Source organism: Coregonus lavaretus, assembly GCF_964263955.1.
Source record: "Coregonus lavaretus genome assembly, chromosome: 16".
Classification (NCBI taxonomy): domain Eukaryota; kingdom Metazoa; phylum Chordata; class Actinopteri; order Salmoniformes; family Salmonidae; genus Coregonus; species Coregonus lavaretus.
Window position 1 is genome coordinate 49341532 of NC_140003.1, and position 15816 is coordinate 49357347.

A 15816-nucleotide genomic window follows, 5' to 3' on the forward strand; every position below is an offset into this window, starting at 1 on the left:
TTTGCAAATAAATTCATTAAAAATCCTACAATGTGATTTTCTGGATTTTTCTTTCTCATTTTGTCTGTCATAGTTGACGTGTACCTATGATGAAAATTACAGGCCTCTCTCATCTTTTTAAGTGGGAGAACATGCACAATTGGTGGCTGACTAAATACTTTTTTCCCCCACTGTATAGGGAATACTGTGCCATTTGGGACGCATCTTCAGCCTTCTGTAGGGACAGTCCTTCTCTGGCCACACCCTCCTCAGTGTGTTTCTGAAAATCTGAAGTAGCCAGCATAATAAAAAGAGTAGCCAGGGGGGTGCGGGGGGGTGCGGGGGGGGGCCAGGGGGGTAGGGGGGTGCGGGGGGGGCCAGGGGGTGCGGGGGGTGGGGGGGGTGCGGGGGGTAGGGTATCTGATGCGCCCTAATTTGTTAAAGTCACTGAAGTAGCTGGCCACAAAAGGGTTAGTTAGTAGTCAGCTATTTGGCTGTCAGCAGGCGCTTATGGACACACTTCCCTTTCTCTGGCCACTCACTCTAGGCCACGCCCTCTTCTAGCCACACCCCCAGGGGTCAGGGCAGGTAATGTCATGGTAGAGGTGGTAGTCCCGCCCCCCACCAGGTAGACAGCGGTGGAGGACGTGGAGCGAGGAGCCTTGGCAGCGTCCTTGTTGTTGCTGTTTACCTCACCAACCAGGGTATCCGTGGAGACCACCCAGGTGGCGGGACGCCACGTCTTCAGGGAGTACGGTGTCTTGACGCGGCGCTTGATTTTCTCACCTGACCCTCCCTGGCCGCCCAGTGACGAGCCATCACCTGGGAGGGGACAGAGAGACAGACAGGTGTTATTAGGGATACAGACATCTAGTACACTGAGAAGAGACAGACAGGTGTTATTAGGGATACAGACGAGCCATCACCTGGGAGGAGACAGAGAGACAGACAGGTGTTATTAGGGATACAGACATCTAGTACACTGAGAAGAGACAGACAGGTGTTATTAGGGATACAGACGAGCCATCACCTGGGAGGAGACAGAGAGACAGACAGGTGTTATTAGGGATACAGACATCTAGTACACTGAGAAGAGACAGACAGGTGTTATTAGGGATACAGACACTATATAGGGAATAGGGTGACCCAGACCCAGACCCAGATCCAGTAGTGCACTATATAGGGAATAGGGTGACCCAGACCCAGACCCAGTAGTGCACTATATAGGGAATAGGGTGACCCAGACCCAGTAGTGCACTATATAGGGAATAGGGTGACCCAGACCCAGATCCAGTAGTGCACTATATAGGGAATAGGGTGACCCAGACCCAGACCCAGATCCAGTAGTGCACTATATAGGGAATAGGGTGACCCAGACCCAGATCCAGTAGTGCACTATATAGGGAATAGGGTGACCCAGACCCAGACCCAGATCCAGTAGTGCACTATATAGGGAATAGGGTGACCCAGACCCAGATCCAGTAGTGCACTATATAGGGAATAGGGTGACCCAGACCCAGACCCAGACCCAGACCCAGTAGTGCACTATATAGGGAATAGGGTGACCCAGACCCAGACCCAGATCCAGTAGTGCACTATATAGGGAATAGGGTGACCCAGACCCAGACCCAGATCCAGTAGTGCACTATATAGGGAATAGGGTGACCCAGACCCAGACCCAGATCCAGTAGTGCACTATATAGGGAATAGGGTGACCCAGACCCAGACCCAGATCCAGTAGTGCACTATATAGGGAATAGGGTGACCCAGACCCAGTAGTGCACTATATAGGGAATAGGGTGACCCAGACCCAGTAGTGCACTATATAGGGAATAGGGTGACCCAGACCCAGATCCAGTAGTGCACTATATAGGGAATAGGGTGACCCAGACCCAGACCCAGATCCAGTAGTGCACTATATAGGGAATAGGGTGACCCAGACCCAGATCCAGTAGTGCACTATATAGGGAATAGGGTGACCCAGACCCAGACCCAGATCCAGTAGTGCACTATATAGGGAATAGGGTGACCCAGACCCAGATCCAGTAGTGCACTATATAGGGAATAGGGTGACCCAGACCCAGACCCAGACCCAGACCCAGTAGTGCACTATATAGGGAATAGGGTGACCCAGACCCAGACCCAGATCCAGTAGTGCACTATATAGGGAATAGGGTGACCCAGACCCAGACCCAGATCCAGTAGTGCACTATATAGGGAATAGGGTGACCCAGACCCAGACCCAGATCCAGTAGTGCACTATATAGGGAATAGGGTGACCCAGACCCAGACCCAGATCCAGTAGTGCACTATATAGGGAATAGGGTGACCCAGACCCAGTAGTGCACTATATAGGGAATAGGGTGACCCAGACCCAGATCCAGTAGTGCACTATATAGGGAATAGGGTGACCCAGACCCAGATCCAGTAGTGCACTATATAGGGAATAGGGTGACCCAGATCCAGTAGTGCACTATATAGGGAATAGGGTGACCCAGACCCAGACCCAGTAGTGCACTATATAGGGAATAGGGTGACCCAGACCCAGACCCAGTAGTGCACTATATAGGGAATAGGGTGACCCAGACCCAGACCCAGATCCAGTAGTGCACTATATAGGGAATAGGGTGACCCAGACCCAGACCCAGTAGTGCACTATATAGGGAATAGGGTGACCCATACCCAGACCCAGTAGTGCACTATATAGAAAATAGGGTGACCCAGACCCAGATCCAGTAGTGCACTATATAGGGAATAGGGTGACCCAGATCCAGTAGTGCACTATATAGGGAATAGGGTGACCCAGACCCAGACCCAGTAGTGCACTATATAGGGAATAGGGTGACCCAGACCCAGACCCAGTAGTGCACTATATAGGGAATAGGGTGACCCAGACCCAGACCCAGTAGTGCACTATATAGGGAATAGGGTGACCCAGACCCAGATCCAGTAGTGCACTATATAGGGAATAGGGTGACCCAGACCCAGACCCAGTAGTGCACTATATAGGGAATAGGGTGACCCAGACCCAGATCCAGTAGTGCACTATATAGGGAATAGGGTGACCCAGACCCAGTAGTGCACTATATAGGGAATAGGGTGACCCAGATCCAGTCGTGCACTATATAGGGAATAGGGTGACCCAGACCCAGACGTGCACTATATAGGGAATAGGGTGACCCGGACCCAGACCCAGACGTGCACTATATAGGGAATAGGGTGACCCAGACCCAGACCCAGACCCAGTAGTGCACTATATAGGGAATAGGGTGACCCAGACCCAGTAGTGCACTATATAGGGAATAGGGTGACCCAGACCCAGACCCAGACCCAGTAGTGCACTATATAGGGAATAGGGTGACCCAGACCCAGACCCAGTAGTGCACTATATAGGGAATAGGGTGACCCAGATCCAGTAGTGCACTATATAGGGAATAGGGTGACCCAGACCCAGACCCAGATCCAGTAGTGCACTATATAGGGAATAGGGTGACCCAGACCCAGATCCAGTAGTGCACTATATAGGGAATAGGGTGACCCAGACCCAGACCCAGATCCAGTAGTGCACTATATAGGGAATAGGGTGACCCAGACCCAGATCCAGTAGTGCACTATATAGGGAATAGGGTGACCCAGACCCAGACCCAGACCCAGTAGTGCACTATATAGGGAATAGGGTGACCCAGACCCAGACCCAGATCCAGTAGTGCACTATATAGGGAATAGGGTGACCCAGACCCAGATCCAGTAGTGCACTATATAGGGAATAGGGTGACCCAGACCCAGATCCAGTAGTGCACTATATAGGGAATAGGGTGACCCAGACCCAGACCCAGATCCAGTAGTGCACTATATAGGGAATAGGGTGACCCAGACCCAGTAGTGCACTATATAGGGAATAGGGTGACCCAGACCCAGATCCAGTAGTGCACTATATAGGGAATAGGGTGACCCAGACCCAGACCCAGATCCAGTAGTGCACTATATAGGGAATAGGGTGACCCAGATCCAGTAGTGCACTATATAGGGAATAGGGTGACCCAGACCCAGACCCAGTAGTGCACTATATAGGGAATAGGGTGACCCAGACCCAGACCCAGTAGTGCACTATATAGGGAATAGGGTTACCCAGACCCAGACCCAGATCCAGTAGTGCACTATATAGGGAATAGGGTGACCCAGACCCATACCCAGTAGTGCACTATATAGGGAATAGGGTGACCCAGACCCAGACCCAGTAGTGCACTATATAGAAAATAGGGTGACCCAGACCCAGATCCAGTAGTGCACTATATAGGGAATAGGGTGACCCAGATCCAGTAGTGCACTATATAGGGAATAGGGTGACCCAGACCCAGACCCAGTAGTGCACTATATAGGGAATAGGGTGACCCAGACCCAGACCCAGTAGTGCACTATATAGGGAATAGGGTGACCCAGACCCAGACCCAGTAGTGCACTATATAGGGAATAGGGTGACCCAGACCCAGATCCAGTAGTGCACTATATAGGGAATAGGGTGACCCAGACCCAGACCCAGTAGTGCACTATATAGGGAATAGGGTGACCCAGACCCAGATCCAGTAGTGCACTATATAGGGAATAGGGTGACCCAGACCCAGACCCAGTAGTGCACTATATAGGGAATAGGGTGACCCAGATCCAGTCGTGCACTATATAGGGAATAGGGTGACCCAGACCCAGACGTGCACTATATAGGGAATAGGGTGACCCGGACCCAGACCCAGACGTGCACTATATAGGGAATAGGGTGACCCAGACCCAGACCCAGACCCAGTAGTGCACTATATAGGGAATAGGGTGACCCAGACCCAGTAGTGCACTATATAGGGAATAGGGTGACCCAGACCCAGACCCAGACCCAGTAGTGCACTATATAGGGAATAGGGTGACCCAGACCCAGACCCAGTAGTGCACTATATAGGGAATAGGGTGACCCAGATCCAGTAGTGCACTATATAGGGAATAGGGTGACCCAGACCCAGACCCAGTAGTGCACTATATAGGGAATAGGGTGACCCAGATCCAGTAGTGCACTATATAGGGAATAGGGTGACCCAGACCCAGATCCAGTAGTGCACTATATAGGGAATAGGGTGACCCAGACCCAGACCCAGTAGTGCACTATATAGGGAATAGGGTGACCCAGACCCAGTAGTGCACTATATAGGGAATAGGGTGACCCAGACCCAGATCCAGTAGTGCACTATATAGGGAATAGGGTGACCCAGACCCAGACCCAGTAGTGCACTATATAGGGAATAGGGTGACCCAGACCCAGTAGTGCACTATATAGGGAATAGGGTGACCCAGACCCAGATCCAGTAGTGCACTATATAGGGAATAGGGTGACCCAGACCCAGATCCAGTAGTGCACTATATAGGGAATAGGGTGACCCAGACCCAGACCCAGTAGTGCACTATATAGGGAATAGGGTGACCCAGACCCAGTAGTGCACTATATAGGGAATAGGGTGACCCAGACCCAGACCCAGTAGTGCACTATATAGGGAATAGGGTGACCCAGACCCAGACCCAGTAGTGCACTATATAGGGAATAGGGCGACCCAGACCCAGACCCAGTAGTGCACTATATAGGGAATAGGGTTCCATTAGGGATGCAGACTTAGTTACCAAGATTACTTTATTCTCTACTCATTTTACAGAATGCCATGTTCATACCATGTTCATACCATGTTCATACCATGTTCATACCATGTTCATACCATGTTCATACCATGTTCATGCATCCAGTCACAGAATGCTGCTCTCTAGTGACAGATGGTAATAGCACCACCCTCACAACTCCTTGGACACAAAATAACTGGAATCACAGAAAACACATTACGGTGTGATCTTTCCAGTCCAACTAAAGCACTGCTGGCTGTTTGAATAACAACACAATGTCTTATTGTCCCGCTCTCAGCAACACACCTCTGGAACGTGGAACCACCAAATAGTCACCTGGCTGCTAGTCTTGTTGTGATTAACCTGTGTTACTGTACTAGGTCAGACATAGCCTGGTCCCAGATCTGTACTAGGTCAGACATAGCCTGGTCCCAGATCTGTACTAGGTCAGACATAGCCTGGTCCCAGATCTGTACTAGGTCAGACATAGCCTGGTCTCAGATCTGTACTAGGTCAGACATAGCCTGGTCTCAGATCTGTACTAGGTCAGACATAGCCTGGTCCCAGATCTGTACTGGGTCAGACATAGCCTGTCTCAGATCTGTACTGGGTCAGACATAGCCTGGTCTCAGATCTGTTTATCCTTATGGTCATTGACAAGACAGCACAAACAGACCTGGGATCAGGCTAGGTCAAAGGTTGCATCCCAAATGGCAACCTATTCTCTATATAGAGCACTACTTTTGAACAATGGTTATAAGTAGTAACCTACACTGAACAAAAATATAAACACAACATGTAAAGTGTTGGTCCCATGTTTCATGAGCTGAAATAAAAGATCCCAGAAATGTTCCATACCCACAAATGGCTTATTTCTCTCAAACGTTTTACACAAATTTGTTTACATCCCTGTTAGTGAGCATTTCTCCTTTGCCAAGATAATCCATCCACCTGACAGGTGTGGGAAATCAAGAAGCTGATTAAACAGCATGATCATTACACAGGTGCACCTTGTGCTGGGGACAATAAAATGCCAGTCTAGAATGTGCAGTTTTGTCCATAATACAATGCCACAGATGTGTCAAGTTTTGAGGGAGAGTGCAATTGGCATGCTGACTGCAGCAATGTCCACCAGAGCTGTTGACAGAGCATTGAATGTTCATTTCTCTACCATAAGCCGCCTCCAACATCGTTTTAGAGAATTTGGCAGTACATCCAACTGCCCTCACAACTGCAGACTACGAGTTATCATGCCAGCCCAGGACCTTCACATCCAGCTTCTTCGACTGCGGGATCGTCTGAGGGGGGGGGGGGGGGGGTGCTGAGTAATAAAGTCCTCATTCTGATAGGCTGGTCCTGGCCCCCCGGTGGCTGGACCTGGCCCCCCGGTGGCTGGACCTGGCCCCCCGGTGGCTGGACCTGGCCCCCCGGTGGCTGGACCTGGCCCCCCGGTGGCTGGACCTGGCCCCCCGGTGGCTGGACCTGGCCCCCCGGTGGCTGGACCTGGCCCCCCGGTGGCTGGACCTGGCCCCCCAGTGGGTGGACCTGGCCCCCCAGTGGCTGGACCTGGCACCCAGTGGCTGGACCTGGCCCCCCGGTGGCTGGACCTGGCCCCCCGGTGGCTGGACCTGGCCCCCCGGTGGCTGGACCTGGCCCCCCGGTGGCTGGACCTGGCCCCCCGGTGGCTGGACCTGGCCCCCCAGTGGGTGGACCTATGCCCTCCCATGGCTGTGCCCCTTCCCAGTCATGTGAAATCCATAGATTAGGGCCTAATGAATTTATTTCAATTGACTGATTTCCTCATATGAACTGTAACTCAGTAAAACATTACTGCATGCATGAGCGTTATATTTCTGTTCAGTATACATAGGGTGCCATTCGGGACACAGTCATAGAGATAGCCGTAGAGATAGCCGTAGAGATAGCCGTAGAGATAGCCGTAGAGATAGCCGTAGAGATAGCCGTAGAGATAGCCGTAGAGATAGCCATAGAGATAGCCGTAGAGATAGCCGTAGAGATAGCCATAGAGATAGCCGTAGAGATAGCCGTAGAGATAGCCGTAGAGATAGCCGTAGAGATAGCCGTAGAGATAGCCGTAGAGATAGCCGTAGAGATAGCCGTAGAGATCTCCTCCCATTCATCTCCCCTCATGTTGATAGTCTTCTACTGAGCCACAACGTTCTGGATCCTTATCAACTCTATGGAATTTCCTTCCCTTCCCACATCCAATCCAAATACTTCGGTTGAGTCCCAAATGGTACCCTATTCCCTATGTAATATATTTATAAAACCCTTTTTACATCAGCAGATGTCACAAAGTGCTATACAGGCGGCAGGTAGCTTAGTGGGTAAGAGCGTTGTGCCAGTAAATCTGTCGATGTGCCCTTGAGCAAGGCACTTAACCCTAATAGCTCCTGTAAGTCGCTCTGGATAAGAGCCCAGTCTAAAACCCCAAACAGCAGCAATGCAGATGTAGAAGCACGGTGGCTAGGAAAAACTCCCTAGAAAGGCAGGAACCTATAGAGGAACCAGGCTCTGAGGGGTGGCCAGTCCCCTTCTGGCTGTGCCGGGTGGAGATTATAACAGTACATGGCCATTAAGGCCAGATTTTTCTCCAAGATGTTCAAACTTTCATAGATGACCAGTAGGGTCAAATAATAATCACAGTGGTTGTAGAGGGTGAAACAGGTCAGTACATCAGGAGTAAATGTCAGTTGGCTTTTCATAGCTGAGGACTCAGAGGTCGAGACAGCAGGGGAGAGAAAGCAACTAAGGACACCACTACTGGATCCAAGCCTTGTTATGGAATTGGACTACCTGATCTAGTCTACTACCTGATCTAGTCTACTACCTGATCTAGTCTACTACCTGATCTAGTCTACTACCTGATCTAGTGTACTACCTGCTCTAGTGTACTACCTGATCTAGTCTACTACCTGATCTAGTCTACTACCTGATCTAGTCTTCTACTACCTGATCTAGTCTACTACCTGATCTAGTGGACTACCTGATCTAGTCTCATACCTGATCTAGTCTCATACCTGATCTAGTCTCATACCTGATCTAGTGTACTACCTGATCTAGTCTACTACATGATCTAGTGCACTACCTGATCTAGGCTACTACCTGATCTAGTCTCATACCTGATCTAGTGGACTACCTGATCTAGTCTCATACCTGATCTAGTCTCATACCTGATCTAGTCTCATACCTGATCTAGTCTCATACCTGATCTAGTGGACTACCTGATCTAGTCTCATACCTGATCTAGTCTACTATCTGATCTAGTGGACTACCTGATCTAGTGGACTACCTGATCTAGTGTACTACCTGATCTAGTCTACTACCTGATCTAGTCTACTACCTGATCTAGTGTACTACCTGATCTAGTCTCATACCTGATCTAGTCTCATACCTGATCTAGTGTACTACCTGATCTAGTGTACTACCTGATCTAGTCTACTACCTGATCTAGTGGACTACCTGATCTAGTGCACTACCTGATCTAGTCTCATACCTGATCTAGTCTCATACCTGATCTAGTGGACTACCTGATCTAGTCTCATACCTGATCTAGTCTCATACCTGATCTAGTGTACTACCTGATCTAGTCTACTACCTGATCTAGTGTACTACCTGATCTAGTCTCATACCTGATCTAGTGGACTACCTGATCTAGTGTACTACCTGATCTAGTGTACTACCTGATCTAGTCTACTACCTGATCTAGTCTACTACCTGATCTAGTGTACTACCTGATCTAGTCTCATACCTGATCTAGTGTACTACCTGATCTAGTCTACTACCTGATCTAGTCTACTACCTGATCTAGTCTCATACCTGATCTAGTCTACTACCTGATCTAGTCTACTACCTGATCTAGTCTACTACCTGATCTAGTCTACTACCTGATCAAGTGTACTACCTGATCTAGTCTACTACCTGATCTAGTCTCATACCTGATCTAGTGTACTACCTGATCTAGTCTACTACCTGATCTAGTGCACTACCTGATCTAATGTACTACCTGCTCTAGTCTCATACCTGATCTAGTGTACTACCTGATCTAGTCTACTACCTGATCTAGTGTACTACCTGATCTAGTCTCATACCTGATCTAGTGGACTACCTGATCTAGTGTACTACCTGATCTAGTGTACTACCTGATCTAGTCTACTACCTGATCTAGTCTACTACCTGATCTAGTGTACTACCTGATCTAGTCTCATACCTGATCTAGTGTACTACCTGATCTAGTCTACTACCTGATCTAGTCTACTACCTGATCTAGTCTCATACCTGATCTAGTCTACTACCTGATCTAGTCTACTACCTGATCTAGTCTACTACCTGATCTAGTCTACTACCTGATCAAGTGTACTACCTGATCTAGTCTACTACCTGATCTAGTCTCATACCTGATCTAGTGTACTACCTGATCTAGTGTACTACCTGATCTAGTGCACTACCTGATCTAGTGCACTACCTGATCTAGTGTACTACCTGATCTAGTCTACTACCTGATCTAGTCTACTACCTGATCTAGTGTACTACCTGATCTAGTCTACTACCTGATCTAGTCTACTACCTGATCTAGTGTACTACCTGATCTAGTCTACTACCTGATCTAGTCTACTACCTGATCTAGTCTACTACCTGATCTAGTCTACTACCTGATCTAGTGTACTACCTGATCTAGTGTACTACCTGATCTAGTCTACTACCTGATCTAGTCTACTACCTGATCTAGTCTACTACCTGATCTAATCTACTACCTGATCTAGTGTACTACCTGATCTAGTGTACTACCTGATCTAGTCTCATACCTTATCTAGTCTCATACCTGATCTAGTCTCATACCTGATCTAGTATCATACCTGATCTAGTGTACTACCTGATCTAGTCTACTACCTGATCTAGTCTACTACCTGATCTAGTCTCATACCTACTACCTGATCTAGTCTACTACCTGATCTAGTCTACTACCTGATCTAGTCTCATACCTACTACCTGATCTAGTCTACTACCTGATCTAGTCTCATACCTACTACCTGATCTAGTCTACTTTCATTCAGGACATTCCTCATGTGGACTGAGGTAGAGAGATGTGCGGTGTGTTCTCTTCTCACCTGAAGAGGAGGAGGCAGACAGGTCCAGGGAGCAGGGTCTCTCAGGACGTCTGGGTTTAGGCTGTCGGAGCTGGGCAGCCTCCTGCTGTACAGGGGCCTGCTGCTGGGGCTCTGGGACTGCTGTTGCTGGTACAGGGACAGAGACAGGGACAGGGACAGGGGGAGTGACAGGGACAGAGACAGGGACAGGGACAGGGGGAGTGACAGGGACAGAGACAGGGACAGGGGGAGTGACAGAGGTAGGGACAGAGACAGGGGTAAGGGTGGGGGTAGGGACAGAGACAGGTATAGGGGTGGGGGTAGGGACAGAGACAGGTATAGGGGTGGGGGTAGGGACAGAGACAGGTATAGGGGTGGGGGTGGGGGTAGGGACAGAGACAGGTATAGGGGTGGGGGTAGGGACAGAGACAGGTATAGGGGTGGGGGTAGGGACAGAGACAGGTATAGGGGTGGGGGTAGGGACAGAGACAGGTATAGGGGTGGGGGTAGGGACAGAGACAGGTATAGGGGTGGGGGTAGGGACAGAGACAGGTATAGGGGTAAGGGTGGGGGTAGGGACAGAGACAGGTATAGGGGTGGGGGTAGGGACAGAGACAGGTATAGGGGTGGGGGTAGGGACAGAGACAGGTATAGGGGTGGGGGTAGGGACAGAGACAGGTATAGGGGTAGGGGTGGGGGTAGGGACAGAGACAGGTATAGGGGTGGGGGTAGGGACAGAGACAGGTATAGGGGTGGGGGTAGGGACAGAGACAGGTATAGGGGTGGGGGTAGGGACAGAGACAGGTATAGGGGTGGGGGTAGGGACAGAGACAGGTATAGGGGTGGGGGTAGGGACAGAGACAGGTATAGGGGTGGGGGTAGGGACAGAGACAGGTATAGGGGTGGGGGTAGGGACAGAGACAGGGGTAGGGGTAGGGACAGAGACAGGTATAGGGGTGGGGGTAGGGACAGAGACAGGTATAGGGGTGGGGGTAGGGACAGAGACAGGTATAGGGGTGGGGGTGGGGGTAGGGACAGAGACAGGTATAGGGGTGTGGGTAGGGACAGAGACAGGGGTAGGGGTGGGGGTAGGGACAGAGACAGGTATAGGGGTGGGGGTAGGGACAGAGACAGGTATAGGGGTGGGGGTAGGGACAGAGACAGGTATAGGGGTGGGGGTGGGGGTAGGGACAGGTATAGTGTTGTTGTTGTTGTTGGTGTTGGTGCGTCCCTCCACGGGTGGATATGTGATCCCTCTGCCAGCCAGACCCATCACCAGACTGCTGTTGTTGTTGTTGTTGGTGTTGGTGCGTGCCGCCAGGTGATTGGTTGGTCTCTGGTCACATGGGGCTGGCTGCTCTCTCCTTAGCAGCGGTTCATGTTCATCAGGACTGGAGTTGATGTTGATGTTGAGTCTACTGTCCTCTCCACTGAGCTGAGTCTGTAACAGGGGCGCTGCTCCGCCCACCTCACTCTGGAAGCCCGCCGGATTGGTCATCCCGTACAGAGCCCCGCCTCCAGATGAAGAGACCACGCCTCCGTTCAGGTAGCCGTTGACGACCACCACGCCCACTCCGCTCCGCACCCCATTCACCCCAACCCCGGTTCTTCCATTGTTGGTAACGGTAACCAGGTGTGGCTCTGCTGCCGGGGCGACCGTGTTAATCTTGGCCACGCCCGTTTCTACATGCTTCAGGTTTGTCTTATGTTTCCCAGACTTCAGCCAGGAGGAACCAGACCCCTGTTTCAGCCAGGAGGAACCAGACCCCTGTTTCAGCCTGGAGGAACCAGACCCCTGCTTGTCCTTGGTGTTGAGTGGTAGGCTGCTTGGCCGCTTGGGGAGGTTCTGCTGTTTGGGCAGGGGGAACACAGTAGCTGGAGGCTCCCCCATCCCCATCCCACTGGCCCCGGTCCCAGACCCTCCCCGGGCCCCAGCCCCGGCCCCAGCGCCCGTCACCTCCGCAGCCAGCTTGATGAGGGGGTAGAGCAGGGAGGAAGACCCAGAGCTGAGGGGGTCTGGAGCAGAGAACTGTTTCTGGCTGTGCTCCATTAGGTTCTCATCAGACGACTCCTTCAGGTTCTTGTCGACCTCTTTAGGGTCCAGCTTGGTGGTCTCTAGGTCCTCCTGGGTCAGCTGCAGACACACCGGCACCACCAGCCCCAGCACAGCGCCACCTAGTGGTAACAAGATAACAAAGAAATAATTTATAAATTCAAAATATAAGATAAATAAATACTTTAGTAGCCCTTTAAACTAGTACCCGTATACGGGTTGAAAATTGCAGATTTGGGCACTAATAAACGGCTAAATTGTAACGTAGTGGCTGGACAGTAACATGCTATACATGACGTCAGAGCTCTGGTTCTGTACAGTAACATGCTATACATGACGTCAGAGCTCTGGTTCTGTACAGTAACATGCTATACATGACGTCAGAGCTCTGGTTCTGTACAGTAACATGCTATACATGACGTCAGAGCTCTGGTTCTGGACAGTAACATGCTATACATGACGTCAGAGCTCTGGTTCTGTACAGTAACATGCTATACATGACGTCAGAGCTCAGTGGCTGGACAGTAACATGCTATACATGACGTCAGAGCTCTGGTTCTGTACAGTAACATGCTATACATGACGTCAGAGCTCAGTGGCTGGACAGTAACATGCTATACATGACGTCAGAGCTCTGGTTCTGGACAGTAACATGCTATACATGACGTCAGAGCTCTGGTTCTGTGCTTCACAGCTCTGTATGGGTTTGGACTGACAGCTGTTATAAAGTTGAGCACCACGCGTGACAAGAAGATGCCCCCATCCCTCCTGCTAAGTGGGCAACTTTCTCAAATGTTTTGTTGTCTGAGTGAGGGAAATGCTGTAAATAAAGAGGACTCCATGAACACTACATGACCAAAAGCTTGTCAAACATCTCATTCCAAAATCATGGGCATTATTATGGAGTTGGTCCCCCCTTTGCTGCTATAACAGCCTCCACTCTTCTGGGAAGGCTTTCCACTAGATGTTGGAACATTGCTGCGGGGACTTGCTTCCGTTCAGCCACAAGAGCATTAGTGAGGTCGGACACTGATGTTGGGCGATTAGGCCTGGCTCGCAGTCAGCGTTCCAATTCCTCCCAAAGGTGTTCGATGATGTTGAGGTCAGGGCTCTGTGCAGGCCAGTCAAGTTCTTCCACACCGATCTCGACAAACCATTTCTGTATGGACCTCGCTTTTTGCACGGAGGCATTGTCATGCTGAAACAGGAAAGGGCCTTCCCCAAACTGTTGCCACAAAGTTGGAAACACAGAATCTATAATGTCATTGTATGCTGTAGCGTTAAGATTTCCCTTCATTGGAACTATGGGGCCGGCCCGAACCATGAAAAACAGCCCCAGACAATTATTCCTCCTCCACCAAACTTTAAAGTTGGCACTATGCATTTGGGCAGGTAGCGTTCTCCTGGCATCTGCCAAACCCAGATTTGTCCGTCGGACTGCCAGATGGTGAAGCGTGATTCATCAGTCCAGAGAACACGTTTCCACTGCTCCAGAGTCCAATGGCAGCAAGCTTTACACCACTCCAGCCGATGCTTGGCATTGCGCATGGTGATCTTAGGCTTGTGTGCAGCTGCTCGGCCATGGAAACCCATTTCATGAAGCTCCCGATGAACAGTTCTTGTGCTGACATTCTTTCCAGAGGCAGTTTGGAAGTTGGTAGTGAGTGTTGCAACCGAGGACAGACGATTTTTACGCGCTACGCAATTCAGCACTCGGCGGTTCCGTTCTGTGAGCTTGTGTGGCCTACCACTTCACGGCTGAGCCATTGCTGCTCCTTGACGTTTCCACTTCACAATAACAGCACTTACAGTTGACCCGGGGCAGCTCTAGCAGGGCAGAAATGTGACGAACTGACTAGTTGGAAAGGTGGCATCCTATGACGGTGCCACGTTGAAAGTCACTGAGCTCTTCAGTAAGGCCATTCTACCGCCAATGTTTGTCTATGGAGATTGCATGGCTGTGTGCTCGGTTTTATACACCTGTCAGCAACGGGTCTGGCTGAAATAGCCGAACCCACTAATTTGAAGGGGTGTCCACATACTTTTGTATATATAGTGTATTTCGAAAGGATTATAATAAATACTGCTTTGATGTCATACAAGCAAGAAAAACACTCTAAACGTGCACTTCATATTTCCATATGATAAAACTGCTGTCATTATAGTTACAGTGTGAACATTTATGATCACTATGCTTGATGTACAGCTACAAGATGGCGTCATACCCTGGGTTGTTCTGAACAGAATGGGCCTATGTTTGTCTACTGTGAAGAAAATTAACTAGTCATGTTGGCAATATAACAGGCATTTAAATGATGCCCACCTGACCCAGATTGTGATTTATAATAGCTGTTTTTGGGATTGCGTAAACAACAACAGTATTTGTGTGAGGGCGGGGACACAGGGTTGTGTTCCGAACAAAACAACTACCAGTGTGTTTGATCTAGTTCCTCAACGGAACAGCTAGAAGAGCTCAAAAAGACACCTTATAGTTGAAGGCTCTTTCCTTGAGTCATAAAATGCATTGAGTTAGGAACTGTGCACACTTTGGAGAGGTGTGGCCACTTGAAGACACTAGTTAGACCTCTCACTCAAACCCTTTGTTTTTGTCTAAAGTTTAACCGATTACGGACTACAAAGGGAAACCCAGCCGCGAGCTGCCCAGTGACGCCCAGACGAGCTAAATGCCTTTTATGCTCGTTTCGAGACAAGCAACACTGAAGCATGAATGAGAGCACCAGTTGTTCCGGACGACTGTTTGATCACACTCTCGGTAGCCGATGTGAGCAAGACCTTTAAACAGGTCAACATTCACCAGACGGATTACCAGGACGTGTACTCCGAGCAGGTGCTGACCAACTGGCAAGTGTCTTCACTGACATTTTCAACCTCTCCCTGTCTGAGTCTTTAATACCAACATGTTTCAAGCAGACCACCATAGTCCCTGTGCCCGAGAACACTAAGATAACCTGCCTAAATGACTACCGTGGTCCTCTGTAGCTCAGCTGGTAGAGCACGGCGCTTGTA

General features: G+C 49.9%; 1 protein-coding gene across 1 annotated transcript; it reads right to left on the bottom strand.

Annotated features, from left to right (window-relative positions):
* Window positions 1-408: 408 nt before the first annotated feature.
* On the bottom strand, window positions 409-15077 carry LOC311143880 (bone morphogenetic protein receptor type-2-like; the record flags this gene model as incomplete). The annotated part of the gene is made up of 4 exons (XM_084179751.1): window positions 409-801; window positions 10758-11037; window positions 11923-12911; window positions 15071-15077. 4 exons carry the CDS (start codon window positions 15075-15077, stop codon window positions 518-520), a joined length of 1560 nt encoding a protein of 519 aa, XP_084035877.1. The 3' UTR covers window positions 409-517.
* Window positions 15078-15816: the final 739 nt, after the last annotated feature.